Below are 27,054 nucleotides of genomic sequence, written 5' to 3'. Positions count from 1 at the left end.
CACAATCAAGGCACTCCTGCATATGTTTCTGTTTTCTTATCGGGGACCTTAACGACACTGCTGGACTTTCATGAGTGCCATATACAAACATAGAACATTACAGAATGACTGCCATGCACCAAGTCCCTCTGCTGGAAATAGAGATATAGAGACGAGTGAAAATTGGGCTCTGCTCTTAGGGAGCTTACATTCTAGTTGAGGAAAAGAGAGGAATTGTAGAATCACAGATAATGTCCTGAGAATTAACAGAAATATGTGAAAAATACATGCGAGTTCTGCGGTAAGAACTGTGGACTGTCCTAGCAGGTGGAGTGGAGGAGATCAGGAGAGACTTTCCTGAGAAAGTGATATTTAGGCTGGGTTGTGGAGAATGAGTCCACAAGCCTGAGAAGGGGTGGGGTGCACTCTCCAGACAAAGGGACAGCAAGGTGAAAACTCAAACAGGGTCCAGGAGTTTGGAATGGAACAGAACATAAGAGAGGCCAGAATATAGGGGGGAGGGGGAGAGAGAGAGAGGTGGGGGGGAGAGAGGAAGAGGGAGAGAGGGAGGAAGAGGGACAGACACATACACACAGAGATACAAATATGGATACAGACAAGGATAGGAAAGGAGGGGCCAGATTTTAAAGGGCTTTGAAGGCCACATTAATAGGCTTAGGCTTTATCCTAAAGTGATGGGGAAGAATTACTAGAGTCTGGTCAAGGTGGTTAAAGGGCTATATTTGAAGTGTGCAGAGCAAACTCTAGGGAGAGAGCCGGGAAGCAAGGAGACCTTGTCACTTGAACCTTGTTTCTGGGCACATCTGACCTCATGACTGACAAAGCCCTATGTGCTAGTTACCTGAGTTCTAAACCTTCATGTGAATATAGCTAGTCACAGCGCTCTGCTGACTTGGCTGAGTCAGAGCAATTGCCTTCTGACGTAAAGGAAGAGAACTGATTATACCAGTGAAATACGGACGGTATTCATCAGTTCCTCCTCCTTCCTAACTGCCTGGAAGCTAGTCTGGGACCTTTTAATCTTCTCTTTGGATTAATGCAACAGTATGCTGCCTGCTCCTTTTCTGCCCAGGTTGTCCATTGCTATCAAATTAAGCATTTCAGAGGAAAACTTTCAGCCCATAACTCTCCTATTTATAAATTTTCTGATCTATTCTTTATTTCTCACATAATATCCAGTCCTTTGCCTGGTTTTCAAAACCCTTTATAATTTAATACTACTCTTTTTTTAAAAAATAAATTTACTTATTTATTTTAATTTCTTTTTGGCTGAGTTGTGTCTTCGTTGCTGCACGTGGGCTTTCTCTGTTTGCAGCGAGCAGGGGCTACTCTTCGCTGCGGTATGCGGGCTTCTCATTGCGGTGGCTTCTCTTGTTGCGGAGCACAGGCTCTAGGCGTGCAGGCTCAGTAGTTGTGGCACGCGGGCTCTAGAGCGCAGGCTCAGTAGTTGTGGCACATGGGCTTAGTTGCTCCGCGGCATGTGGGATCTTCCCAGACCAGGGCTCGAACCCGTGTGCCCTGCATTGGCAGGCGGATTCCCAACCACTGCGCCACCAGGGAAGTCCCTAATACTACTCTTGTATCTACTTTACTTCCTATACCCTTACATCAGGCTTTCTTCATCGGACTGTGATGTTTCCTAGCTTTGTATTTATGCCCGTACTAAGAAACTTTTCTCATGTGTATGCATATAAAAATGTATTGATAAATGCAAATCATAAGTACTATTTATTTAAACATGTATTCATTTACTTCTTCTCTCACTTAACATTATTCATCAAGGCTCCGTGGTAGGTGCTGGAGTTACAGTGGTGGGCAAGACAATGAGGTCCTGACCCTTACGGAGCTCAGAGTCAGCCTAGAGCTTTGTTACTCAAAATGCAGTACTTGGACCAGCAGCATTGGCTTCATGTGGCAGATAGTTAGAAATGCAAAATCTTAGGTCCCACCCCAGACCTACTGAGTTTAAACCTCATTTTAACAATATCCCTAGATAATTTTTATGCACAAAAGAATTTCAAGAAGCAACAGCCTAGGAGACAGGCATTGAAAAAACAACTGTAACAATAGCATATAGATGGCTATGATGCTGGAGGGACAGGGATGAGAGGGAGATAACGCCACTTTGTTGAATGTTCAATTATTTAAAGAGTATGTATTTTTTTCACTGAATTAAGTAAGAAGTGGTGTGTGTGTGTGTGTGTGTGTGTGTGTGTAGACACCACGTGTGATCCTCCTTGAGAATCTCTCACTCACCTAGCCCTGTCCTGAGTCCACTATGGGTGACTAACATACTTTTGCTAACACTGATTGATTAAATTGCTTACAGAAGCACTCAGACCAATTTGAGGATTTTAGACGTTTCAGCAAATGATGGAATTGTTTGATTTTTGCCAGTACAGTTTTGATTTATTGAGTGTTGGGGGGTATTGTTTTGCTGCAAGAGAAACCAAATGTTGTTTATCCTTTTCAAAGCCACAGTGTTTCACCACGGTTGACATAAACAGGGGTGGAAAATTCACGAGATGAAATGGAACCAAATTTTGCACAGGACAGTTTTTGTGCTGTGGTTCAAGGCTATGGATGAGTTCACTCTTTCTGTGACTTATTTGTATTTTAATCATGTATGGAGAGCTGGGTGATTCACAGCTAGGTCAATACTCTTAGTTTAACTGCCCAACACATCCATTACTTAATAATACCCTTAGACTCAACTGGTACAAAACATAATACCTGAAAAAAATCCACATTTTTTAAAGTTTTTAATCTCTCTATGGTGTGCCAATGCAAGGCCCTGCTTTCTTCACACATTGACTTGAGACTAAGGGTTAATAAAAGCAACCATGTGTTGAGTGCATGACAAATTCGTATCTGCTCCTCACTACCTTCTATCTCGTCTGAAATGCATTAATTTACATTAATTTACTTGAAATTTACATTAATTTACTTGAAAGAGGATTAATTCTTTTCTCTGGTAGTCTCTAGAGTTTTACATGCTCCATGTTTGGATGCTAAAGGATACCTTTTCTACTCATGATTGTCTTGAGTTTTAACTGTCACTTTTAGGTGTTTTGAAACACTGTCCAGAAAATCACTGACAGAGTCTCAGCTATTGATTTGTTCTAGAGCTTTGAGAAAACTCCCAAGCACTGGTGCTTCAACAGAATCATAGCATCTTATGGTTAGAAAAAGACTGCAGATATGGTCTCATAAAAGTTTCTCTTCTACACCACATTCAATGCCTCCAGGGGAATCATCCAACCTCTGTTTCAGCACCCTGAGCAGACTTCTCCAGACATCTGGTTACTAGTTATCAATATATTATAAAGCTCTACTAATTAAGATAGTGTGGTATAGGGGCAAGAATAGACAAGTATATCAACAGAAGAGAATAAAGAGTCCAGAAGCAGACCTATGTGCATTGGGTGATTTATGAGAAAGGGGTAGGCAGTGGGGAAAAGGATGGACTTCTCAATAAATCATGCTAGTTCAGTAGGATACCCATGTGCAAAAAAAATTGACCTTGAACATATCTATAGGACACATAGATAAATGTGAAAGGTAACATTTCAGCAGAAATCATAGAAGAATATCTTCATGACTTTGAGGTAGGCAAAGCCTTCTTACACAAGGTACAAGGAATGTTAGCTGTAAAGGAAAAACCTTGCTAAGTGGACTACCTTAAAATTATGTATTTCTCTTCCTCATCCAACACTGTCAAGAGCGTGAAAAGACAAGTCACAGAACAGAAAATATTGATATAACAGACATCTGAAGAAGGACGTGTATCAAAGATATATAAATAATTCTTGCTCAACAATAAGAAAAACACAACAGAAAAATGAGCAAGAAATTCACAAAGGTACTTAATAAAAGAGGCTGTACAAGTGGCTAATAAACATGAAAAAGGTACTAGTCATCAGGAGAATGCAAATTAAAATGGCAATGTCTGTGTATAACTGTGTAAAACTGTGTATATTGCAATACACCCACTTGCTAAAATAAAAAAGGCAGATGGCGAGCAACTGGAACTCATATATATTATTGATGAGAGTGTAAATTTGTTTTCAGAAAATAGCCTGGCAGAATCTATGACAGGAAATGATAAATAATGTGGCCTAGGAATTCGTTTCCTAGGTATACACCCAACAGAAATTCAAGTGTGCTCATCAAAAGACTTCTACAATATTTATAGCAGCATTATCTATAATGGCCTCACACTGGGAGCAACCAGAATGTTTATCTGCAAAGACAGTCACACTTCTGGATTGATTTGTGGATAAATAAACTGTGATAAATCCACACAATGAAATATTACCTAACAATGAGAATGAACGGACTACAATTCTATGTGATAGCATAGACGCACCTCACGACATAATATTGAGCAGAAACAGCCAGACACAAAAGAGTACACAGAGTATAATTCTGCTTTGAGATTCAAAGACAGCTCAGTTAGTAAAATTAATCTATGACATCAGAAGTAAAGACTAACTAAGTGGTTAGTCTTGTTTGGAGAAGTGAGCAGGCGGGCGGAGGTGCCTGAGGTTCTGGTAGTATTCAATTTCTTAATTTGAGTTCTGATTACACAGGTGTTTTCACTTTATGAAAATTAATTGAGTGGTATATTTGTGATTGGTGCACTTATTTGTGTGTTATACTTCAACAAAATTAAAAAAAATAAAATCAGTTGTGCTTCAAAGGGGGAAGATATGGGTAAAACCAGATTCTAATCAAAACCTTCCTTTACTCATCATGTTGTATTAAATTTAAGAGGGAAAAGTCCATTGAGTAAAAAGGACGTTGAAGTTAAAAAAAATAAACTATGAATCTTCTCTATATAAGTAGGAAAATTCTTTTTCCCTCTTTGAGTTTTGATGTAGAAGCTATGGTGAAATACAAAAGCATTGGCTTTGTGGGGAAGCCTGATAGATTGACTTCTGGTTTAATGATGTGCTTGCCCTTTCTCCCTCCAGCCATATGGATAGATGAAGACTGACCTTCTACCAACATCCATCTCTCCCTTTTGGGTCACCCGTGGATGGCACTCAGTGCTCAAGATACACCCGAGCTTTGTAAGTTCATTGCTGCTTGTGTGTTAGTCTTATCTCTCCAATTAGACTGTGAACATCATGTAAGCCAAGACCTGGCATTTCTTATTTCTGTGTACTCTCCACCATACTAAGGAGAGAACGGATCGTAGGGGCTCAGTAAATGCTCTCCATTGTAGAACGCCAGATCGTTCAGTCTGTGAAATCTGAGGTCTGAGGAGTTAAGTCACTTGCCCAAGGTCACTTGGCACAGTTATGTCTTCTGAGTCCAGCCAAGATCCCTGCACAGCCTTGGTGAGAAGAAACAAGCCATGCACCTTCCGTTCTGTTCCCTTTGTCCTTAGTACTTCTTAGTGCAGAGATGCAAAGGCACAGCAACTCAATTTTGCTAATTCTGATTGTTTTGCTTGCTGATTCACTGAGCAAATACTGCCTAAATGTGGGAACCCTTGGCTCTGGGGAGCAGGAACAATCTGTGTAGTCTTGAAAAGGCAAAGACAGTGAGTGACCTGGCTCAATTCAGTGTGCAGATCTGCAAAATGAGAACACATCAAGCTTTTGTGCACCTTCTATCCCTTTTCATTTGCCTCCGGGGATGATGATGAAGTTCAAGGCCTTACAGATCCTGAAAGTTGTTGAAATCTAAACCTCAGTCCTTTGAAAAATTGCTCATTGTTTGTTAAGGGTCACTTGAGTTCTTTTCAACAAAAATGCTTCTTCCAAGTCTAGATTATAAAAAGCTCAGTGTTAATTTAACCCACTGTGTGAACTCTCTCAACGTGGGTTTCCTGAAGTATAAAAATGAGGTAGACAAGAAATGACCTGACTTTTAAGGCTCCATTCTGTAGATTCATTTGGGATCTAATCTATAGATTCATTAACTTAAATAATTACTAGCATCTCTTATAGACACAAACTATTAATAAGCACGGACTGCATGTTAATAAGCACTGTCCAGAAGTGTCATACATATGTGTATGTATCTCTGTTTGTTGGGGGATAGAGAGAGAGAGAGAGAGTATGAATGTGAATGACTACGTGTCTTTCACTGAGCACTTATTACATGTCAGGCACCATGCTAAGTATTTTAAATTCCTTATCTTCTTTAATCTTTAATTCCAAAAAGTATTAGCTTCCCTTTATATATAAGGTGTGGCTGATTGTTTTTTCCAAATTCCACCACCACAACCTCTCCCATTCCATGTGTTCTTTTTACAATGTGATTTTTGACAGTTGTCCTACTGAAAGGTAGACTATATGTTCCTTCCCTTTTGAGATGGCATGTGACTTCTCAGGGTAAGTCATGAAAGGTGCTACAGCTTCTGCCTGCTTCCTTTTGGTCCCTTGTTCTTGGAACCTGGCCATCACGCCATGAGGAAGCCCAAGCAGAGTGTGGAGAGGGCACGTATAGGTGTTCAGGATGACAGCCTCCACTGCCAGCGGTGTAAGTGAGCCTTCAGATGATTCCATGCCCCAGCTGTCAAGTCATCCACAGCCTTTTAGTTTTTCCCATCTGAGGTCCCAGACATCTTTAAGCAGGGACAAGCCATCCCACTGTGCCCCTTTCCAAGTTTCCTGACCCAGGGAATCTGTGAACATAATAAAAAGGCTGTTGTTTCATGCCACAAGTTCAGGGTAGCTTGTTATGCAGTAACAGAGGCTCTGAGTTGCAAAACTAGTTGCCCAGGGTCACACAGCAAATTAGTGTTAAGAAGTAGAATTATGCCCAGGTCTAACTCCAGAGCTCATGTTCTTAATTACTCTCTGGAAAAAGCCTTGTGTATTTACAAGTCCTGCAAAACCAGTGTCTGTCACTCTGGGATACAGAAGAAACCATCATAATCTGACCACTAAGAAAGAAAACCGGGTGCCCAGGAGATCAGGAGGGGACTGGAGGCCATTGTGGTTTGGTGGGAAGGGTCACTGCCCAGGTGACGAGTTTTGCCAGGGAAGCAGGCAGGAGTTCAGATCCAGTTCCTGTCCAGACTTGAGGTATGGAATAACCCTGGGATGGAGTGAATGATGCTGCCAATATCCTCGAGTCATAGCACTGCACCTGGCAGCCTTCCCCCTTCTCATGGGAACAGCATCCGGACTTCCCTCTGGCCAGTGCTGGACCAGGAGCACAGCCAGATAAAGAGAGGCATGTCAGTGAGTCTCTGAAAGCTCTTAGCAGAGAATAAATGATCGGTAGGGGGCCAGGGACAAAGCAGAAAGGAAGTAAAGTGATAACACAAAAGAAGGGAAAGAAAATTAAGATTTTCTTGAACCCCTGTTGTAGTTCAAAAATAAAGCTAGGCACTACTCAACATGCTTTAGCCTCTGTTTGCTCATGTATTCTTATGAGAATCCTATGATATTGGTATTAATGGTCAAAAATAAAGCTAGGCACTACTCAACATGCTTTAGTCTCTGTTTGCTCATGTATTCTTATGAGAATCCTATGATATTGGTATTAATGGCCTCTTTTTTTAAAGTTGAGGGAACAGGCTTGGCACTTAAGTTACTGGCTCAAGTCTTAATAGCTGGTAACTGGTGGACGACAATCCAAACCCCGGTCTGTGTGATTGACCGGGTACTTGGTCTCCAAACACAGCCATCTCCTCTGCTTTGCTTGGGCTCTCCTGCCACCATCGCCTTACCTGAGGCTCCTTCTATAAGTCTACCTTTATCCCTTGGGACCAGCCCAAGTCCCTCCTTTTCTTCCAAGCTAACCCAGACCATTTGAGTCCTCAGTGATCTTTCTTTTCTACCTATTGTCTATAAATCCTGCCCTTGGGAATTATCAAATGCACATTCTGCTTTATTATCTACCTTTCTTCCCTTGTATATCTTGGTTCTTGCAAAGTCAGAGGTCTGTACTCAGGTTTCTTGCTTTTTCATACCTGCCATAATGCTTAGCACTGTACCTAAGGCAAGGTTTATATCCTAAATGGTACTCAATTAAAATGTTTGATTAATCCTCTCTTGGATCTGTAGAAATACATACCTACAGTAATCAGAAACAAAGCAAGATAAACTCCCTCTTCATTCTCTCTCTGCATTCTCAGAGTGGGGACCTACACAGAGAACAGGGCATGAAAGGGGAGATGAATACCAGGTGAGTGCCCAGCCAGACTTCCACAGAAGGGAAGCCCCTTTCTGCCTGACAGCCCCTTCTGTCTGCTGCTCAGGAGATAAATAACCTGGCAACAGCAGTGGCAGGGACTTCCTGAGTGCCAGAATCCTCTGAATTCCAGAAATTAGACCCTGGCTGACATGGTTCCACCCATGGTGGACCAAGCCTTAACACCAATCAATAAAGGTGCTCCACGGGGAGTAGGGAGTTACTTCCTGGCAGCAACCGAAGAACTGGCCCAACATTGCCCTTTTTCAAAAAAATTTATTTATTTATTTATTTTTGGCTGTGTTGGTCTTCGTTTCTGTGCGAGGGCTTTCTCTAGTTGCGGCAAGCGGGGGCCACTCTTCATCGCTGTGCGTGGGCCTCTCACTATCGTGGCCTCTCTTGTTGCGGAGCACAGGCTCCAGACGCGCAGGCTCAGTAGTTGTGGCTCACGGGCCTAGTTGCTCCGCGGCATGTGGGATCTTCCCAGACCAGGGCTCGAACCTGTGTCCTCTGCATTGGCAGGCAGATTCTCAACCACTGTGCCACCAGGGAAGCCCCAACATTGCCCATTTTAGATTCTGTGTTTCTTGGGTGACACTCTAATGCCTATACAACAGGTTATAGGGCCCCCAAAGTCATGGTATTGAATGTATCCTTAAACCTTGTGAGCTCCAAACCCTTGGCTAATGAGTCCCTAGGGATGACCTTGATTGACAGGTCCCCTGGCTCAGCATATGCCTGCTTCAGTGCCTTTGCTCACAGTGATTCCCCCACCAGAGATTTCCCTCTTCATTTCTCTTGCTTTTGTAGAAAATCTTATCTCATTTTTCAAGCCACAGTCCAATGCTTCCCAGAGGTCTCTTTTCACTACAACCCACACTAATATTTCCTTTCTCAGAAAAGAATCTAGCTTCAACTCTACATACCACAGAGTTTAGTCCTCAGTGACACATTCCCCTAGTTTCCTGTGTTCCAAAAAGGCAGCAGGGTGCAGTGAAAAGAGCCTATGATTTGGGACCGGTGGGACGAGAACCCATGATTCCCGTTATTATCCAGGCTACGCAATCCTGAAGATCTTTACGAAGTAGCACAGGCAGCCTTGTTCATCCACCTAAACAGCTGCATTGTGTTCCACTGGATGACGAAGCATCACATTTTTCAGCTGACGGTCAGTGGGCTACTTCTAACTTTTTAAAACAACAGTGAAATGAAAATCCTTATACATACATCTTGCCACATTTGCACAATCATTTCTATAGGATAAACGTGTAGCCTCCAGATGGACCGTAATTTTAAGGCCATTTGTAATCCTTTTTGCCTTTCCCCCCCCTCCATTTATGTCTAAAGCACTACAGGTAAAAATATGCCCTCTCCAGCTTTTAGCTCTGACTGTGGAATCCACCCTATGTCCACAGTCACCTCCCAGCTGAAACCAAGAGGTTGGCCTCTCCAAAGCGGCACCAGTTGCATCTTTGCTCTTGTCTGTTTCACCATCTCCCTCACCCAGCTGGCCGTGCAGCACACACTCTGGTGGGGCAGAGTGCCCTCCCAGGGGCTTAGCTCTTCTTCCCCAGGAGATGGCTTTTAAGGACAAAGATACTGTAAGGAATATTAATGGAAGAAAACCCAAAGCAAAAAAGGTCTGTTAGAAAAAAGTTAGGGAACCCTACAGAAGAAAAAGGATGCTTTTTACTTCCATGAATTCTAACAATCCACAGGGAGCCCTAAGGGACCTTCAGAAGATTTTTGGTCTTGGAAGACAATGGTGTGTCAAAGATAAATCACGAGTCTTTGATTCCAAGAGACACAGGTTATAATCGCAGCTCTGCTGGGTAACCATGAACAAGGGGATTAATTGCTCTCAGCCTCAGTTTTCTCATCTATAAAATGATGTTGATGTCCCTGAGCAGAGGTTGTCACGGTGATTAGAGGTAACATCATATGACACTTAAGAGAGTGCCTGATACATAGTAGGTGCAACAAACTAAGCAGTTATTACTACTGTTTTCCCAGCAAAGAGAAGAGTAGAATGTTCCTGAAAAGTGGGGTAAGTGGCAACTCTAGGATGACAGGGGACTTTGTTTTCTGGGTTGGTCTATTTAACTTCCTTTCCTCCAATTCCTCCTGCTTTTCCTCCACATTCATTGAAACACCAGGACTGAGTTGCCCCATGTTACACAGGTAGTTAGTGACAGCCAGAAATTCTCTCTCTTAGGTTGCTTTCTCTCCATTAAGTGCAAAATATGACATGGTCATATTTTAGAAGGCTACTTGTGAAAGTGCATGTATTCATTCAACAAACATGTGTTGAGTACTTAGAACACACAACACCCCGTGTCAGATTCTGGATGAGCGGCAGAGATAAGTTTGCCAGTATGTGTTTTGATAAGAAACAGAAATGGGCAATGGTAGCTGAGGATTGAAGATATAAGATGCCCTCGGAGAGATTCAGATGACCATGGCGACAGCAACAACTATGTCGATAGCATTTACCATTTGTGCATCAGCCAAGGAAGAGCTTTCCACGCATTGTGTCATCTAATACTCAGACTATCCCTTTGAAGTAGGTGTTTTTATTATCTCCATTTTCCAGAAGAAGAAACTGTGGCGCAGAGAAGTTATTTTCCCACGCTTACATAGACAGTAAGTGGCAGAGCTAGGATTCAGCTGCAGGCAGGCCTATTCCCGAGTTCAAGCTGTAACTATTACTGCAAAGCATAGCTTCCGGGGACTTGGGAGGGAAGCAGTGGGAAGGCAGTATTTGCAAAAGGGAGTGTCACTGAGAGGGAAAGATGGGAGAGGGTGCTCCAAATAGAGGGAATGACAAGGCTATAAAGGCAGCCTGGGGCTGGGGAAACAGAATGAAGCACAATCTGGCTTGGCTAGAGCCTTGGCTGGACCTGGGAATCAAAGGGACACTAGCCTTAGATGGGAGCTGGGGACATACCAGGCACCATCTTGCTCCCATTTTGAAGAGGGGCAAGTGGGACAGAGAAGGGAAGCGACTCACCCAGTGGGCTAGTAGACTGAGACTGAGCTTCTTTCTAAGATCTTTTACCACCTCCTCCAACCCTGTGGGCCCGCTGCCTGTGACGCAGCTGCTCCTGTTTCCCCCCTTGGGAAGGGCTCCATTCTGCTCTCAGCAGCTACTGTGCCTCCTCATTTTAAGGTCCTTTCTCCTTAAGCCACCAGATACACAAGGTGACTGTCATCACGTAGGTCTGTCGTTTCTGTGTTAGTGGAACGCGTTATTTTCTGCTAGCTACCTTGGGCTTCATTCACCTATGATCTTGCTTGAACACAGGCTAGCATAGAAGTATTCATTTGCCACAGTTGGATGGTGGTACTTAACTCATATTCAAAACCATCAGGCTCCCCATAGGACTCTGAGCATACATTCCCCATCAATTCAATTAGTTATGCTTTCATTTTTCCCTTTTTAGAACTCAGTACTTCTTTCCAGGTGAACAATTGGGTCTCTGGATCTCAGATGCTATATTTCCAGAGAGGGTTTAAAAAGAAATGGGTGGGGAGCTTCCCTGGTGGTGCAGTGGTTAAGAATCTGCCTGCCAATGCAGGGGACACAGGTTCGAGCCCTGGTCTGGGGAGATCTCACATGCTGCAGAGCAACTAAGCCCGTGCGCCACAACTGCTGAGCCTGTGTGCCACAACTACTGAAGCCTGCACACCTAGAGCCCGTACTCTGCAACAAGAGAAGCCACCGCAATGAGAAGCCCGCGCACTGCAACAAAGAGTAGCCCCCGCTTGCTGCAACTAGAGAAAGCCCGCGCGCAACAACGAAGACCCAACGCAGTCAAAAAAAAAAAAAAAAAAAGGGATTCTCTCCAGGAAGATGTAGACGGACCTTTCTGGATATAGAGTTGTGGGGACTGTCTTTCTTTTAGTGCAGCCCTATTCACGGCCTGGATTTTCCAAGATATGTGAAAGGAAAGAAAAACATAGCAATCAGTTTTTTATCCTTCGAACCAAAAATGAGGGCTGGTGGGGAGAGGAGAATTCCTTTTAAAAAAATCTATAAATATGATATTCCAAGTGTGCCTAAATGCATTAAAGGCACAGTGGTGTTTTATACTCAGCACCATTCTTCCAGGGGTCCCCAGCTGACGACCCACAAGCTGAGTGTAGGTGTGCGTTGGTTTCATCTGCAGAGTTCTCCTGGAAGTGACTGTCCAGGGCTGAGTGGGAGCAGCCCCTTTTTAGCTGACACAGGCATGCCCAGTTGAGCACAGCTCCTAGCTCACCCCTGTTTTTGTGTTACTGAACTTATGCTGGTTATCTGTGTGACCTTGGCTAAGTCCCTTCCCCTCCCTGTAAGCCAGAAGCTTCACCTATCGAATTGGGATGGGGGTGTTGCCTACATTTTATTTTGTTTATTGCCTGCTTTCTCTCCCTAGAAGGTAAGCTCTAGGAGGGCAGGGGTTTTTGTCTGCTTTGTTTGGTGATGTCTCCCGTAGCATCCTGAACCATGCCTGCCATATAACAGGTGCTAAATAAACATTTAAGGAGAGACTAAATGGTCCTGAACATCCCTTTTGGCTCTGGGAAACACTTTCTGAATGTTTGCTTATTGTGATTTTGGAGGGAAAAAAACTCTCTCCTTCAATTAAACTGTTCAAACCCTGGAGTTCCGCAGCAATCTAGAGAGAAAGAGAGAACAATTTGACTTCCCCCTTGCTGGCGGCCAGAACTGCTGGCTGAGAGGCAGAAAATGATGCTTTTCATTTGCATGTCCAGCAAAGCTTTTACCCTCCTGTCACTGCCTTCATTTGAATATTTCCATCCGGCTTGCACAGGCTCTGAAACTTCTACTCCTGTGCTTCACCATGGTCTGCAAAACTGCTCAGTATCAGAGCCTGGCTCTGGGTCTCGCCATCAGGTAGCAGACGGTTAAAGTTGAAAAGGAAGGAGGCCTTGAGCTGGAGTCCCCCAGTGATGGGGGACACACTGTCCCTGCACAGATCACCCCTGTCACAGCTGTGGTACCTGTTAATGGCGAGGGGGACCCCATCAAGGGGAATGTACTCCGGTGAATCCTCTATGAACTCCTCCTGGTAGCCTGGCCTGCAGAGGCAGCAGGGTCCCGGCAAGGCTTCTGCCTTCAGTGGTCATGCCCAGGGCCTCACTCCCCTGGCAGGTAACACACCCCAGGGCAGCGAGCAGGCAGATCCTGGGCTCGGTGTTTGCTGCGGTTGACTGGCACGATTTCAGGCTGCCCCATGGACCTTACTTCTTACACTTCTAAACTGAGTTTCCTGAACAACATCCTAGCTCAATGGCTTTCAGACTTTAATGCCCAGCTGCCCTCGGGGAAGGGGAGGGCTTGTGAAATGTGTTTTTCTCTCTCCAATTGCAGAATTCCCAATTCCACGGACCTAGGGTGGGGCCTGGAAATCTGCATTCTTACAGGCATCCCAGGCGATTCTGACGCAGGGGTCCCAGCGGAAACCCTCATACCTAGTCCCAAGACCCAAAGCATCTAACACACATTTCTTGCATCATCTCTGTGCACACATCCTTATGACACTGTTCCTTGCAGCAATGAATCTGTGTCCTGAATGAGGATTATGCTTTCTAAAGATAAACTATTTCACACATTCAGGCTGCTTCCGTCAACTTCCCTGAACGTTTACCCCCTTCTTTCCCCTGCAGCACTCCAGTTACATCAACATGGGAAAGAGGAAGGGGTTTCCATGCCTATCTCTGGGAGGGAAGCGGGGAGAACAGGAGGTGGAAGGGGGAGGTTCCTCATCACCCCTCCATGCACTGTAATACTGGTTGCTGTGGAATTTGTGTGTGAATGCGAAGGTCAGGCTGCCATCGTTTATCAGCTCTGTTCATTGGCTACTCTGTTCCCACGGTGAATCAGCCTCAGGGCTCTCCACAAGCACATTAACTGGGGCAGGGGCTGTGGTAGAGGGTTCCCAGAGACCTCCAAAGTGCTATCACTCCCCCGCTTTAGAATTCTTCTCGCTGAGAGTAATTATCTCTACTAGGTGGAAAGAATTATCATACATTCTGTCACATTCTAAGATCAGGAATACAAGAGTTCTGAAAGCTGAAATCATAATTTCCCATTTTCCTCTCTTCCCCTACGACCTTCCAAACCCCTCTCCTTTTCCTTACTAAGGTCATCCAATCCCAGCAAAGTGGAAGCCAAAGGGGAGGTAGGGGCCGTGGGAATAAAGAGTTGAAAGGCTCACTCTGAGTTCACTTGCAGGCAGTGGAGCCTGGGATGAGACTGCAGGGTAGGCGGCACTGGACTGGGCGGCAGCAGGCCAGAGGCATTGCCCTGGTGACCTTAGAGAAAATCCCATTCCCCTTTGGAGCCTCAGTTTCCTCATCTGTAACGGGGCGGATGGACTAGATCATTCTCACGATCGGAGCCAGACCTAAAGGTCTCCGGAATTGTGGTGCCATGTTTTCCAAATGCTCCCTACCTCTTGGAGACACCATTGACTCTTCCCTCTCCTCCCCTTCAAATATCCAGTCTATCAGCAAGGGCTGTCAATTCTAGTTTCAGAGTAGACCACTAATCCATCTCCATGCCCATCGTAATTTCCATCACTATAATTGCCCCTAGACAGACGTGAGAACCTATTGCTTGGTCCCTCTGTTTCCACTCTTGACTATTCTCTGCTTTAATTCATTTTCCTCATAGCTCCCCAGAGTAGTATTACAACATGTAAATCAATCCTTCCCTCGCTTAAAACTCTCCAGTGCCTTCCCATTGCATTTAGAGTAAAACTTTAAATCTATACTATGGCCGCGGTGCGCGATCTGGTCTCTGCCTACTTCTCTAATAATACAGCTCTGTGTAAGCTTAGCTCCTTCTTACCTATCTGCTCCTTGGAGGAACTTTCTCAGAACACCCTAAGTCAGTCCCCTTTAATTCCACTTCCTTTATTATCTAGTGCTACAGCAGATTCATTTTATTCACAGTGCATCACAATTTATACATTCACAATTGTTTACGTAATGTCTGTCTTATCCCGCTGTACTTGCCATCACCTTGAAGGAAAGACTCCCGCCCCCTCATGCTCCATCATCAGTGTATCTTCACATCCTCGGCACCCAGCACCCCGTGCTGCACCTCACGGGCAATTAGTAATATCTGTTGAGTAAATGAATGACATTGGCCACAAATAGGGTCAAAAGCTACAGAAAGGAAAGTTGGGGGAACTAAAGATAAATCTTGCCTGGGATGATTTTTGCCCTTCCTTTAATATATCCCTTCTCAAAATGTTCCTGTCCCTGAAAAAAGAAATCTAAAGTATCTATTAAAAATAGGTCTTTGGGCACAAGACACGGGCCTGCAAAGGCAACTCATGGATGGCATTCTTAATATCTTACCATCAACCTAATGAAAAAAGTTGTAATTTGTGATCATAGCTCAATTGAATTTTAACTTTGAATGTTAAAATAGGCTACACGAAAACAATTTCTCATAGAAACATTTTAAAGGGGGGAGAGAAGACTCTTGAAAGCAAATCAGTAGCATTTACTGGCGTATATCACTGAAGGTGCTATTTACATATTATCTTATCTATTCATGGTGTCGGTGAACAAAACATTGACTTGGGCGCTTTGGCCAGTGCTGCTGGTTGACTCACCAATATCCATTCCAACCCCTTCCATTTTAGAGGCTAAAAAACCCAATTCTTGCCATTTCCACCTTCCTTGTTGCTAGAAGTGATTGTGGGCCACTGCTCTGACTAACGAGATAGACAGAAGGAGATGCCCGCTTGGGATGGGGAGTATATTGTAAGCTTTTGGTTTCCTGCTCCAAAGAGACGGAACTGGCTGCAGTACTTTTTCCCCCTCTTGCTGCTTGAACACGGACGTGACATCTGGGAGCCGCCGTTTTGGGCACACGAGAAAAGGCTGGGGCAACCATAGCACAGCAGACCCCGATTTCACTGAACCATGAGCCACTGTCTGCCTCCGCTCTCCTTATAAGAAAGGTAACTCTTTAACTGTTCCTATTACTCTGGTCAGATTATTGCGTTACTTGCAGACAACCACATCTGGCCACATTTCATTGGCTTTTGGTTAATAGACATTAATATAAATATTGACGAGATTAAGAAAAGATAAAGCTACTTGTGTATGCATGCAGATACGTGCAATTTAGGTGGAACTTAATCCCCCAAGTTCTAAATTTGTGAGGATTTATGATATATTCTGTTAGTAAATAGCAAGAACAATTAATTGAAGCTTATTGGAAAAGATGTTTGAGTATCAAAAGCCCTTAAAAATACCTCCTACTGTAGCCCCAGGGTGTCTAGTGCTCTGCATATCAGAGGCTCATGAAACTTCGTTGACTTCATCAGGAAATATGTAAACAACAACAACAACAAAAGCTTCCACTGGTGTTTGCACTTGTCTGCTTGGCTCTGGTTCTCATCACTGTCATAGCATCCTTGTGTTTTTGTCTGGCCCTAGTGAGGTGAAGTATGTACCTTTTCTCTTTAGCATATATTCCCAACAAATGTTGTGATGCATATTCTGACTCTTAGGGGGGTTTATGCAGGTCCCTAAGTGCTGGAATTGGCTGAGCTAGGCCTGGTATGCAAGAGTCCACCTCAAGTGGATCAAACTCCTTTTTCTGGCAGGTAGGGTCTTCTCAGACCCTTAAATCCAAAATCCTTCCTCCCAGTCCCTCTGAGGGGGAGCCTCAGAAACCCAGGTATTGCTGGTCTCAGGAGTGAACCACCGTTCTGCTTTGTCCGTGGACTTGCCTAGAAGAGAGAGGTCCAGTGGCTTTTCAATCAGTGTGAGCAGTGGCACCCTTTCTTCTAGTGAAGTTTAGCAGAAGTCCAATATAGAAAATCGATAAAAGAATTGAAAATAGCTTCCCTTTTGTTGTGCTTCCTATGTGCTGGCTGGATACTGTGTTATGGGTTCTATATGTATCAATCTCTCTTAAACCTCACAACAATACTAGGGTTGTTTCCCATTTTACCAGTGAAAATACAGAAGCATAGAGCGGATTTGATTTATTAGAAATGGGAAGGAAGGAGGCTGGGTTTCCTGTTTGGTGTCATCTTCACCTCAAGGTCAATTCCTAAGATAGCCTCGTGGAACCCTCAGGAGTCCTGGAAACACAGTTTGAAAATCCTCTTCTAGCCAGAAGTCACAAGCGCACATACCCTTTCAGGGGCAGCTGAGTCACGCAGGAATGAAGCTGATCACCTGGGGGCTGTGGTCCAGTGGGGAATACACGCATCAGCTCAAGAGGGCAGCTGCCACTCAGTTTTGGACCATCATTGCCAAACTGTGCAGGTTACACAGAAACTTGCCTGCTAGAGGATTCAGTTTGTGGGTCACTAACTTGAGACTTCAGGAGGAATGGTGAGGAGTGTGAAAACACAGTCTGAGGTCAGTCCACAAGGGTGCCCTTAGCGGATAAGATGCCCAGCCATGAAGGAAATAAAGGAGAAAAAACAAGCCCAGGGGTCTTTTCAGACACATGCATGTTTGGATGGCCCATTATACTGACTAGTGAAGAATCATTTCTTCCCACTGTTTACCTACTGGCCTGAGTTATTTTTAAGCAAGCCCTTCCCCTGCTTGGTTCTCTCTGCTCTTTACCATGTGTTTGCCAGTACTGGCCAGGCTTCCAGTCTCACACCTCTTCTCCCACGCAACCCCCCTGACTGTCTTCTTATTTAAAGAAAAACAAGAGTATAATGGTGAACGATGAGACAATCTAAATTATACAGCGGGCAAAATGAGTCCTGAGGGGAGCTCCTTAGGAAGATTTTATTCCATTGCCACTTAGGAATATTGGTCCTTGCTGACACCCAAATGCGAACCAGACAGGTGGTAAAGATGCCTCCAGCACGTGTCTATGAGGCCTTGGTATTTATGCAGTTATGCCCCCAGAAAGTGAGAGTGTGTGCAAATCTATTCATGCAGCCAGATTCTAAGCCATGCCTCCCTGCATGCTTTAGAAGCTCGGTATCTATAAGGGACTGCATACTGATTAAAGAGCTCACAGACATTAAGCAACTGTAAAAGGAAATACAGTCAGCACTTATTTATTTGTGACATGATTTGTGACATGAACTTTCCAGAATATAGTTGAAAGAACGTTACACACAAAGACAGAAAGGGGGTCAGTAAATTTGGGAATTGGTGTAGATTGGTAGTTTTCAGATTTTTTGTTTCCCCTCTCCATTCCACTTTTCCTTCTTCCTCCCTCCCTGCCTCCTTCTTTCTCCTTCCCTCCCCTCCCCTCCCCTCCCCTCCCTTCTCCTTTCCTTTCCCTTCCGTTTTTCAAAAGAAATTGTATTCACAAGTCCAATATGTAAAACAGACAAAAATGGAGCTACTCATGTCTCCTGTGGGGGCTGAAACCTCACTGATTTGGTCACCCCAGTACTCTCAGTATGATATCTGAGGCATTTCTAAGAAACTTCATTTTCCAACCGTAAGAAACAAATTTACATCACCATGGGAACTAGATTATTTCCAAGATCTTTCTCAGAACCAAGAAAAGCAGAACCATTTTTTCTTAAAGATGAAGAAACCAAGGTCTGCAAGGGCCAGGTGACTTGTCCAGAGACACACAGAAAGTGCTAGAACCAGAGTGAGAACCCACTCATAATTCAGTGCTCCTTCTACCCCTCGGAAATAGTTCAGGATGGGGGTTGAATCCTGACTCACCTAGCTATTAGCTGTTTAACCTTGGAAATATATTCAACATTTCTGTGGTCCCTCATTCGTAAAAGGAGATAGAACGAGAATTCCACTTAATGCTTCTGCAAAGATTCAATGAAATAAGGCATGTAGAGGACTCAAAACCTCGCTTAGCATATGTGGTAGGTGCTCAACAAACGTTAGTCGTACCATACTGTCCCCCATCCTTTCTCTGTACCTTTCGGCTACAGAACATTAGAGTCGTGATTAGGCCTGTTAATCTTGACAGAGCACATCACCCAGATAGCAGATAGAACTGGTCAAGGCACAGGATGTGTCCGTATAATCCACAGCATGCAACGGACAGTTGACAGTAAAGCATAGTTGAAAAACCGAATACTATAAAGTCTGGAAAAAATTCCCACCCTTAATTTCCCAGTATTTGTTTTTTCCTATATATATGGCATTGAGCAAAGGGGTTGAGAAGAGCTGACTCACCTGGGAGAAATGTCACATCCTTGCTGCATGAAGGCTCCCAGGGAGAACCACAAGCTGTTGAATATCCCAAACTCATTGGACTGGTCGCTGGTTGTCTGGTCCCGCCCTTCCTCAAACTCTTCACTGTGCCATTCGTAGGGGCTGAAGCGGCTGACCAGGAAAAGGACAACACTCACTCCAATGTAGGCGAAAACAATACACATCCAAATCTCATAAGCCAAAGGATCCAGGAAGGAGAAGACCCCTGGCTTGGACTTCTGTGGCTTTTTTATCATGATGGAGATCCCCAAACTCATAAATGGTTTGGAGAAATCTATCACCTCTTCCCGGACCAAGGTGATAGTTAAAGGGGCCACGGCCACATCTGCTCTCTGCAAAAAAAAAAAAAGGAAAAAAAAAACGCCCTTGAGTTCAGCAGCTCTCTGTTCTCTTATTTTTCTCTTCACTGTGAATATTCTTTTGTAATCTTAAAGGATGTGAGAGTTGGAAAGAACCTTAGAAGTCCAAACCCTCCTACTCTCTATAAAATATTTATGGTAAATGGATGATTGGCTCAATATCTCACAGGAGAGATTATCCCATTCTTTGACGGTTCTAATTGTTAGGGGAGTCTTCCTCACCTTATGGAAGGAGGCTGTCATAATATCTGTTATTTTTTGCCTGCCCAGCAACCATGCCTTCTTCCTCTGGAAGAAGAACTACTCCTGCCCCACTCTCAGTCCTCCTGGTTCAAATGGGGCTGATCACCCTGGTTATGAGGTGAAGCATATCACCCAGGTCTGTGCCCATCGGTGTACACTACTCCCCTGGCCAGAATGGTTCATTGAAGGATGGCACAGGACCCAAGTCTCTTTAATGAGCATGAGCCCTGAAAGTCAGAGTGAGAGGTGATCCATGATGAAATAATTTGAGTCACCCTTAATTCAGGGCTTACCCTGGACTCCCTAGGATCATATGTCAATATACTCTTTTGTTTGTCCTCAGGAACATGATCCAATCAGTCTGTTTGCTTAAGCCAGTTTGAGTTGGGCTTCTTTTACCTGCAACCAAGACAGCCCTGGCTAACAAGGTAGTGAAGGCAAATTTAACTCAGTAAACATTTACTGGGCGCTTATTATGCGTAAGCCCTAGGCTGAAAGGGAAGCTGTGGTCTCTACACTCAGGGAATTACAAACTAGTCGGCGAGATTGGTACACACACACAAAATTTTCCAGTCTATAGACTGGAGCCATGCTAAGAGATACAAAATGCTACAGGAGGTCAGGAAGGAATTAATTCTGGCTGGGGAGATCAGGGACTGCGCCATCAGAGAGGTGACATATAAATTGGCACTGAAGTGAGAGTAGGATTTCAACAGGTTGCTCGGGTACAGAATACATTCCCAGAGAAGGGAATCATGTGAGGAAAGTAGTTTCTCTCTGGCAGAGAGAAAGTAAAGTAGTATCACAATTTGTTTTTTCAAGGAGACTGCTAAGGAGTGCATAAATAACTCAGTTTTAAAAATTCATGTAGATAAACATAAAATGGTTGCAAGAAATGTTCATCTCTGTGCATCCAGCATGTGGAATCACCAGCCTTGCTCTTCTGTCTTTCCTACCTCTGCCTAATGGCAGAAGCACTGGCATCTCTGCTATAAAATCCACTGCTCTCTTGGCCTGAGATCAAGAGATCCTGGAAACCTAACACGGTTCCATGGACAGATGCCATGACATTCATTTTTGAAATGAGAGGCATGTCTGTGCAAGTCTGTTGGAGGCGGATGGCTTTCTCTTATGACGCTGCGTAACAGTCCAGATGTGAGGCTGGGGACAGATGCTGTGCAGACTCCGGCCCCGCCCAGCTACCGGCTGGTGTTGCTTAGGAAAGATTTCCTCTGGTTACTCTCATTGGCTGAGATTTTTTTTTTTTTAATTTATTTATTTAGTTTTTATTTATTTATGGCTGTGTTGGGTCTTCGTTTCTGTGCGAGGGCTTTCTCTAGTTGCGGCAAGCGGGGGCCACTCTTCATCGCGGTGCGCGGGCCTCTCACTGTCGCTGCCTCTCTTATTGCGGAGCACAGGCTCCAGACGCGCAGGCTCAGTAATTGTGGCTCACGGGCCCAGTTGCTCCGCGGCATGTGGGATCTTCCCAGACCAGGGCTCGAACCCGTGTCCCCTGCATCGGCAGGCAGATTCTCAACCACTGCGCCACCAGGGAAGCCCTGGCTGAGATTTTTGAGAAGGCATTTTACATGGAATAAAAAGCCTGGCTTTAGAATGACTTAAGTTTCTCACTTATAGAAAGAAACTTTCTGTAAAGCAATGTGGGACTGAGTATGTATTTCATAGTAATTCTTTTTTTTCCCTAACACCCATTGCATAAATCTTGATGCTTTTTACAAACACTTACAAGCCATTGCCAGGAAGAAGATATCTCTTCTTTCCTCTGTAACCTAACATAGGTAGAGAAGGAATGGGGGAGAAAAGTCATGGAAATGACTTAGAGGGAATGCCCACAAGTTACCCAAAAGGGAGGTGGATGCCGAGCTTCTAAAGTGGTAAAGGGAATTGAATGGATTTGTCTGGTGCCTCCTGATGTGAGTTAATAAAAGGGACTGTGAACTGGAAAAAAAGTCACAAAACCACATGATCTTATTGCTTAGTCCATTTAGCAGTTCCAAGATTTATTCCATGGAACATTATTTTTAGGAGGGTGTTAATAAGTATAACATGAAAATAAACACAAATGTAAACAGACTACTTTGAGGCAGGACTTCTCAGAACCTTTAAAAGACCCCTATGCACTGAGAATTTCCAAGAGGGGTAAGTAGATTTAGTGTTTCCAAAATTCTTTGGCCACGGACCCCTGAGGGTCTTCAAAAGGCACCCATATGCATAGGAGACACACACAGTGGGAGATGCTTCAGTTCAGTGACCTCATTTTGCAGATAGGAAACTCAGGTCCAGAGAGGACAGGTGGTTTGTGCAAAGCAGCAGTGTTTTTAGCTTGTCTGATGTTGACTGAGAGGTCTCAGGAGTTGATTTCCAGCCCCTGAGGAAGTTACTGGACCTCTGCAGGATCAGTCAAGGGCAATGCTCATCTGGGAAAGTAGACCTGGCCGCTTTGCTTTGTGACTCACTGACCACGTGCCCTCGAGTGAGATGGTTGTCCTTTTGGATGTCAATTTCCTCTTTAGAAAAAGAGGCATAATAATTTTTGCTTTATCTATTGGAGAGCAGTGTTTTGCGAGAGTCAGAAGAATTCAAATACGTGAGGGTACTGTGACCCGTGGGCGTTTCACAGGTGCTCAGAATTATTTTCTTAAACAGATGTCTTGTGACAGTGATTCTCAAGCTTGAGCGTGCAGCACATCCAAAGCACCTTGGGGTTTTTTTTTTAAAACCACAGATGGCAGAATTTCTAGATCACTGGGTCTGGAGAGACCTGAGAATTTGCATTTCTAACAGGTTCCCAGGTGAGGCTGGTGCTCCAGACTTTGAGAACTACCGACCCAGGAGATCCCCAAACAAAATACATCCGCAAAAAATCCTGGCTAAAGAGTAGACCGCGCTGATGCAGTAGGTAAAAGCAAAAACTGAAGAAAATGATCAGGGATGGAGATTCACTCTGAGCCAGGCACTGTTGAGGGGAACACTCCCCACCCCAGCCCTGGGATAGAGGATTCACGGGTAACCCTTGGAGGCGGTCAGTGGCTCCCAGGAGTCATGTAGCCAGTGAGCTGGCAGAGTCGGAATTCAAATCCAGGTGTCTGTCTCCCAAGTTCACTCTCCTGCTGCTTCATTAAGACCAAGAACAGGCAAGAAAGTCACTGAGAATCAGGGACAAAGCCATACCCATGCAAGAAGCAGAAATTTCATTTGCAGCCTGTGGCATCTGAGGACGCAGACACTGTTGCTATTCTCATCACTAGTTAATAGTGGCCTTAGAGTCCAGTGTGCTCAGATGGTGGGATTTCTACAGAGGCGGTATGTCCCAGCATGCAGTGTAAGAGCCAAGGCTGCATGTCCCGGCTCTGCTCTGTGTCCTTTGCCAAACTGCCTAATCTCCCTGGGTCTCAGTGTCCGCATCTATAAAATGTGGAAAATATTCATATCTACCTTCTGGGGTTGTTATGAGGAGTAAGTGAAATAATGTGGGTATTTCGCATAGTGCCTGGCATATACTACATGCTGAAATGCTACTATTATAATTGTTGATAAGAGCAAAAGGTAGCAAAAGGAAGGTGAGAGACACCCTGATTGACTTAGCCTATTTAACAGACACAGAAGGAAGAGATTTGGAAGCCTCCGAATGAATTTTTCTGATCTTGCTGGTCGTTTGTGGCTAAGAGATGCTTTCCCCACACCCCTCTATTCTTCCTCGGTTGGGGGCGGGGGCAGAAAAAGAAAGCCAAACTGAAAATCAAGAGAGGGCATCCATTTGGGCCTATCGTGGAGTTTTCAGAATACAGTTTTTACTGGGCAGAGGGACAGGCCTTGTGGAGGTGAGGGGAAAGGGGAGGGCTGGCAGCTGAGGCATCCAGAGGCAATTTTGGTTTGTCACCGATGAGCCAGTGACCCATGACTAATGGCTGGCTACTGGGGGGCTTGCCCTTAGGATAATCATGTCATTGTTCTGCTCAGATCGTAGGCCTTTTCTAAGCGAACATGGGGTGAAGGTAAAGATGAATGTTGGTGGAGGTGAAAAGTTCACAGTAGTTGCCATGGGGATGACCTGAAGAGCTTGGTGGAGGTTCCCATGGAAACCAACCTCAAGATGCAGCATTAATCACCCAGATCTCTATCTTTCACCCGTGAAGCTTCCCAAAGGTGAGAGGCAATAGGGGAGGAGAGAGGGTAGAAGCACGTCCCCCTTCTCAACTCATTAACCATCTTCCCAGGTCATCTCAAAAGCCACCTTCCTAGAAAGGATTTTCTTTGTTCCATTTCTTTCTTCTTTGAATTCCCTTTGTATGGCTCTCATGGCCATCATGACTTCTATTGCCTTGATCTGAGACAATGAGATTTTAAAACCTCCTAAATGGTTGCTTCACCCTGACCAGAACTCAATACCGGCTTGAGGCTCGGCATATGCTTCTGTTCAGAAACCCAGCCTGGAGTCTTTGATTTCTATGAGTGAAGCTGTGGTGGTCTGTTTCCTGCATGTGGTGGCAGGATTCGTCTTCCATTGCCTTTTGTTGTTCCTCTACTCAAGTACCTTCATGATCTTCCAGTGCCCACTGAATCAATCCACACTCTTTCCCTTTTCTTTTCTTACTCAGACTTATCCCTGACTACTCATCTCAAGCCCTCTACAAAAATCATCAGTGTTTTCTCATTCTCCTTTCACACCTTACTTATTTCCATCACCATTCCATAGTTTATACTTTAGAAATTCTTGGGCTGCCTTTCTCTCTATTTGAATATGGCCATGTTCAAGTTCTACATCTTTCTTGAGGGCTAGACACACTCATATTAGCCTTTTGCCTGAACCTTGATTCTCTGCTGTCTTACCATTCTCTCTCAGTGTCTTTTCTACACCATAAAATGTTAAGATCCCTGGGGACAGGGATCAGACCTTTTACTTCTCAATGATTCCTTAAACACTTAAAACAATTCAAGGCATTCAGTGGCTTCTCCAAAATGCTTCAGTTTATTGAAGATTTTGTAGCAATTGTGTGTGGTCTTATTTCAAGTGTGGTGAATGGAGTAGACCAATCCCTATTCACAGATAACTGTTATATAAGGCAGGGTAAGCCATAAAAGAAGCAGAAGCTAAATTCTACAAGGAAGGCAACAACAGTTAAAAAGGGTTCTCCCCATACCTGTTACGGGGAGAATGAAATGACATCTTGGAAAAAGTAGTATTTGATACAGGTTTGGGGGGAAGGGTAAGATTTTTAGAGGTGCAGCATGGAAGGGGACTAGAGAACAGAGTGACTCAGAGTGGTTTGGCTGAAATGGAAGGTGCTAGAAAGGGCAAGTAACTAGAACGTTTGGTTGTATCCAGGCTACCCCCAACACCAGGGAAGAAATTCATGTTGAGGGAGAAATAAGTGACTGAGCAGGGAAGTAACAACTCAGCGGTCTGCCTCGAGAAAACTGATCTTGAAGCTAAGCTATCACCTGTATTGGATGATGATCAACTGAAGTCACAAGACTGAGCTGAGTTTGGCTGAAGGAGCTGGGACCAGGAACCTGAACAAAAAAGGTCTTAAGATATGGGATTTTTGGACTCCTCATCTTTTCGGCATCAGTAATACTAAATCATGGGGTCTAATAGGCATCTATGAGCAGGGCCAGCCAACCACCAAATGATTTCCTGTCAACCTCTCTGCCTCCGCTTCCAGTTGCCCACCCTGTAGGGAACTTACTCCATAGACCAGCTCTCCCACCATGCCATTCCAAGCCTTTGTGTCAGGGTCGCGGGCTCCATATTTCCCATCACTGACGATCTCAAGACGGTAGGAGTAGCCCACATGCTTGGCGATCTCTGCCGCCAGCTCTACACAGTAGCCCTCGTAGCGGTCGTTGCCTTCAAACTGGTTGGCATTCTTCTTGAGCATCACATAAGGATCTTCCTGGTGGAGAAATGGGAGACAGAGAATGTGGGTTCTGGGTTCACTCTTGCGGAGGGAGGCCTTTGGCGTGGCGGAGGAGGGCGTCTCCAACATTGCTAAACTTTGGGCAAGTCTCTCTGGCCCCTAAATCCACTTCCTGCATTTCTGCTCCCCCCCCATTACAAAAGTTCTTGGGTTAAGGAAGCAAACTATTAAAATAGAATGTTTCACTGAGACGCCATGCCTAGCTTTTCAAGTTGTTCCAGGAGCTCTTGTATTTTTTGGAGGTGTTGGGGGAATAACCGTTAAATAGGCTCCAACTGTCTCATCACTGAAAATCATAACAGCTTTACTTATACTCACTTTAGGTGCTGGACTTTAGGGAACTTGCTTTGAAAATGGCTTCTACTAAGGAAGGGTAGAGTCAGAACCACTACAATTTAGTCTCATCCTTATGTTTTATATACATTGGAAACTGTGGCTCAAAGGAGGGTAAGTAACTTACTTATCCAAGAGCACAAAGTGAAATCATGGCAGAGCCAGAGAGCAAAAGTCCCTCTGACTTTCAGGATATTCCTTTTTTACTTCCTCTTTCTACCGACCACACAGTTTTGGCAAGAAGAATGACCAGCTTTCACTCCTGGGAAAACCTTTGTGTTGGTCTATCTCACATCCCAGATAACCTCCATGAAGGACTGAGTACTCACTAGGATTGTAGTGACGATGTACGTTCTATTCTGGACACTTGAGTTATCCCCCCCGGCTTGAGCATCCGTGGCTGCAGGGACAAACTTATCATCTTCATTCCAGTAACCAATCTGTTAAAGAGAGGAAGGTGGTGACATAAGGTGAGCCAGGCTCCTCAGGAATGGCCCACTCTGGGTCCCCCAGCCAACACCAGACAGGAAATCAAGGAGCTGAGCATCACACCAGCAACCCTGGACACACCAGGCTCTGAAGTACTGGTAGATATAAACAACAAGAGACAAGATGCTCTCTAGGTCCTCCCATCCCCACCCCATGAAAATCCTCATCATGATGGGTAAGCCTGAAAATTGCCTCCTAACGGCCGAGGGTTTAACTGTTGATGCAGCTAAACTGTTATGTACAATGTGAGACAGGGCCATAGAGATTTAATTCCTGCAGTTGTTCACAAGGCCAAACCCCTCCTTCCCCCATGCCTAGTAACCCTTCTCTTC

General features: G+C 44.5%; 1 protein-coding gene across 6 annotated transcripts in view; it reads right to left on the bottom strand.

Moving 5' to 3' along the window:
• The window catches only part of GRIA1 (glutamate ionotropic receptor AMPA type subunit 1), a 306,492-nt gene that overhangs the window by 69,755 nt on the left and 209,683 nt on the right, over window positions 1-27,054 (bottom strand). For all 6 annotated transcript variants that reach the window (XM_059917554.1, XM_059917549.1, XM_059917555.1 and 3 more), the window contains 3 exons: window positions 26,563-26,673; window positions 25,670-25,876; window positions 19,318-19,688 (listed from right to left, as the gene is read on the bottom strand). In XM_059917554.1, coding sequence (XP_059773537.1) covers window positions 19,318-19,688; window positions 25,670-25,876; window positions 26,563-26,673 — 689 coding nt within the window. The remainder of the gene's footprint in view (window positions 1-19,317; window positions 19,689-25,669; window positions 25,877-26,562; window positions 26,674-27,054) is intronic.

Source organism: Balaenoptera ricei, chromosome 3, assembly GCF_028023285.1.
Source record: "Balaenoptera ricei isolate mBalRic1 chromosome 3, mBalRic1.hap2, whole genome shotgun sequence".
Lineage (NCBI taxonomy): Eukaryota > Metazoa > Chordata > Mammalia > Artiodactyla > Balaenopteridae > Balaenoptera > Balaenoptera ricei.
Note: the sequence above shows the minus strand (reverse complement) of the source record. Positions and strands in the feature narration are given on the sequence as shown.